This window comes from Orycteropus afer, unplaced genomic scaffold (genome assembly GCF_000298275.1).
Source record: "Orycteropus afer afer isolate SDZICR_OR568_19922 unplaced genomic scaffold, OryAfe1.0 scaffold00182, whole genome shotgun sequence".
Classification (NCBI taxonomy): Eukaryota; Metazoa; Chordata; class Mammalia; order Tubulidentata; family Orycteropodidae; genus Orycteropus; species Orycteropus afer.
Window position 1 is genome coordinate 2,836,001 of NW_006921769.1, and position 1,047 is coordinate 2,837,047.

Here is a 1,047-nt window from a genome sequence, read left to right on the forward strand (position 1 = left end):
TAAGCAGTGTCCCTGCCTGTGTTACTTCCAAGAACTCATTCATCCCTTGGTTCCATATACATCCTGGCTGTTAGTTCTCCTAAAGGACTGATTTGCTTCCTCTTTGGATTGCAGCAGTACTAGATAAATTCCTATTAAAATATTTCACTGTTGGATATCAGATTGATTTTTACTTTCTATGTAATTACTAAATTTATTTTCATTTGAAAAACTTTAAAGTGAAGAATAGTAATCAATCAAAACGATTCTATCCTTATTTAAAAAGTAAAGAAGAAAAAAGAAAAATTTAACATATGTCAACCACAAAAAAAAGGTATGCTGATGGGGAGTCCTGGGAAAAGAGAGCTCAGTACCAAGTCACAGGCCGGCTTTGCTTTGGAAAAAGAAGAAAGTAAGCTCTAACCAAGGGCTCACTGGCCGTCTGGCCGTACATTGGCATGAAAAGCCTCCTATTTTTCAAAATAACACAATAATCCTTTTCATGACTTGTTCATCTGATGGATTACAGTGTCCAAAACACAGAGGAAAAAATAATGGATTACTGTGCCATGTTTGTTGCTGTTACTTGTAGAAATCATTGTTTTCAGATAGGGACCCAGTATAACCCCCTGCACTAACTGCCCATATACAAGATGGTAGGCTTCCTTGAGCACAGTTTACATACCTCTAAGAAAATGCACTGGTTTACCACTCTTTCTAGATGCTAAAATTTGCAAAGTAAGAGTTACAGAGCCTCAGTTTAAAATGAAAGCTGAAAACAGACAGTGTCCCAGAAAAGAGTAATGATTTATCTTAGGGCATTAAACAATAGTAATTGCACCTATTCAACACTTATATAAATTAAATTATCTGTGTCAAGCACAAGGCTTATGAAATATTTCCACAGGATGGCACATTTTTGTGATTTATTTGGAAAAACTATTCAGTTGAACTAAAGGATATTGTGAGAGCTACAGAAGGAGCCCTGGTGGTGCAGTGGTTAAAGCAACAAGTGGCTAACTGAAAGGTGGGCAATTAAAACCCACCAGCCACTCCAAACCCACCAGC

At 37.1% G+C, this 1,047-nt stretch overlaps 1 protein-coding gene across 1 annotated transcript in view; it reads right to left on the reverse strand.

Moving 5' to 3' along the window:
* Window positions 1-1,047, reverse strand: part of EPB41L2 (erythrocyte membrane protein band 4.1 like 2) — a 119,710-nt gene that overhangs the window by 29,067 nt on the left and 89,596 nt on the right. Inside the window, exon 11 of the mRNA XM_042781850.1 lies at window positions 354-373. Coding sequence (XP_042637784.1) covers window positions 354-373 — 20 coding nt within the window. The remainder of the gene's footprint in view (window positions 1-353; window positions 374-1,047) is intronic.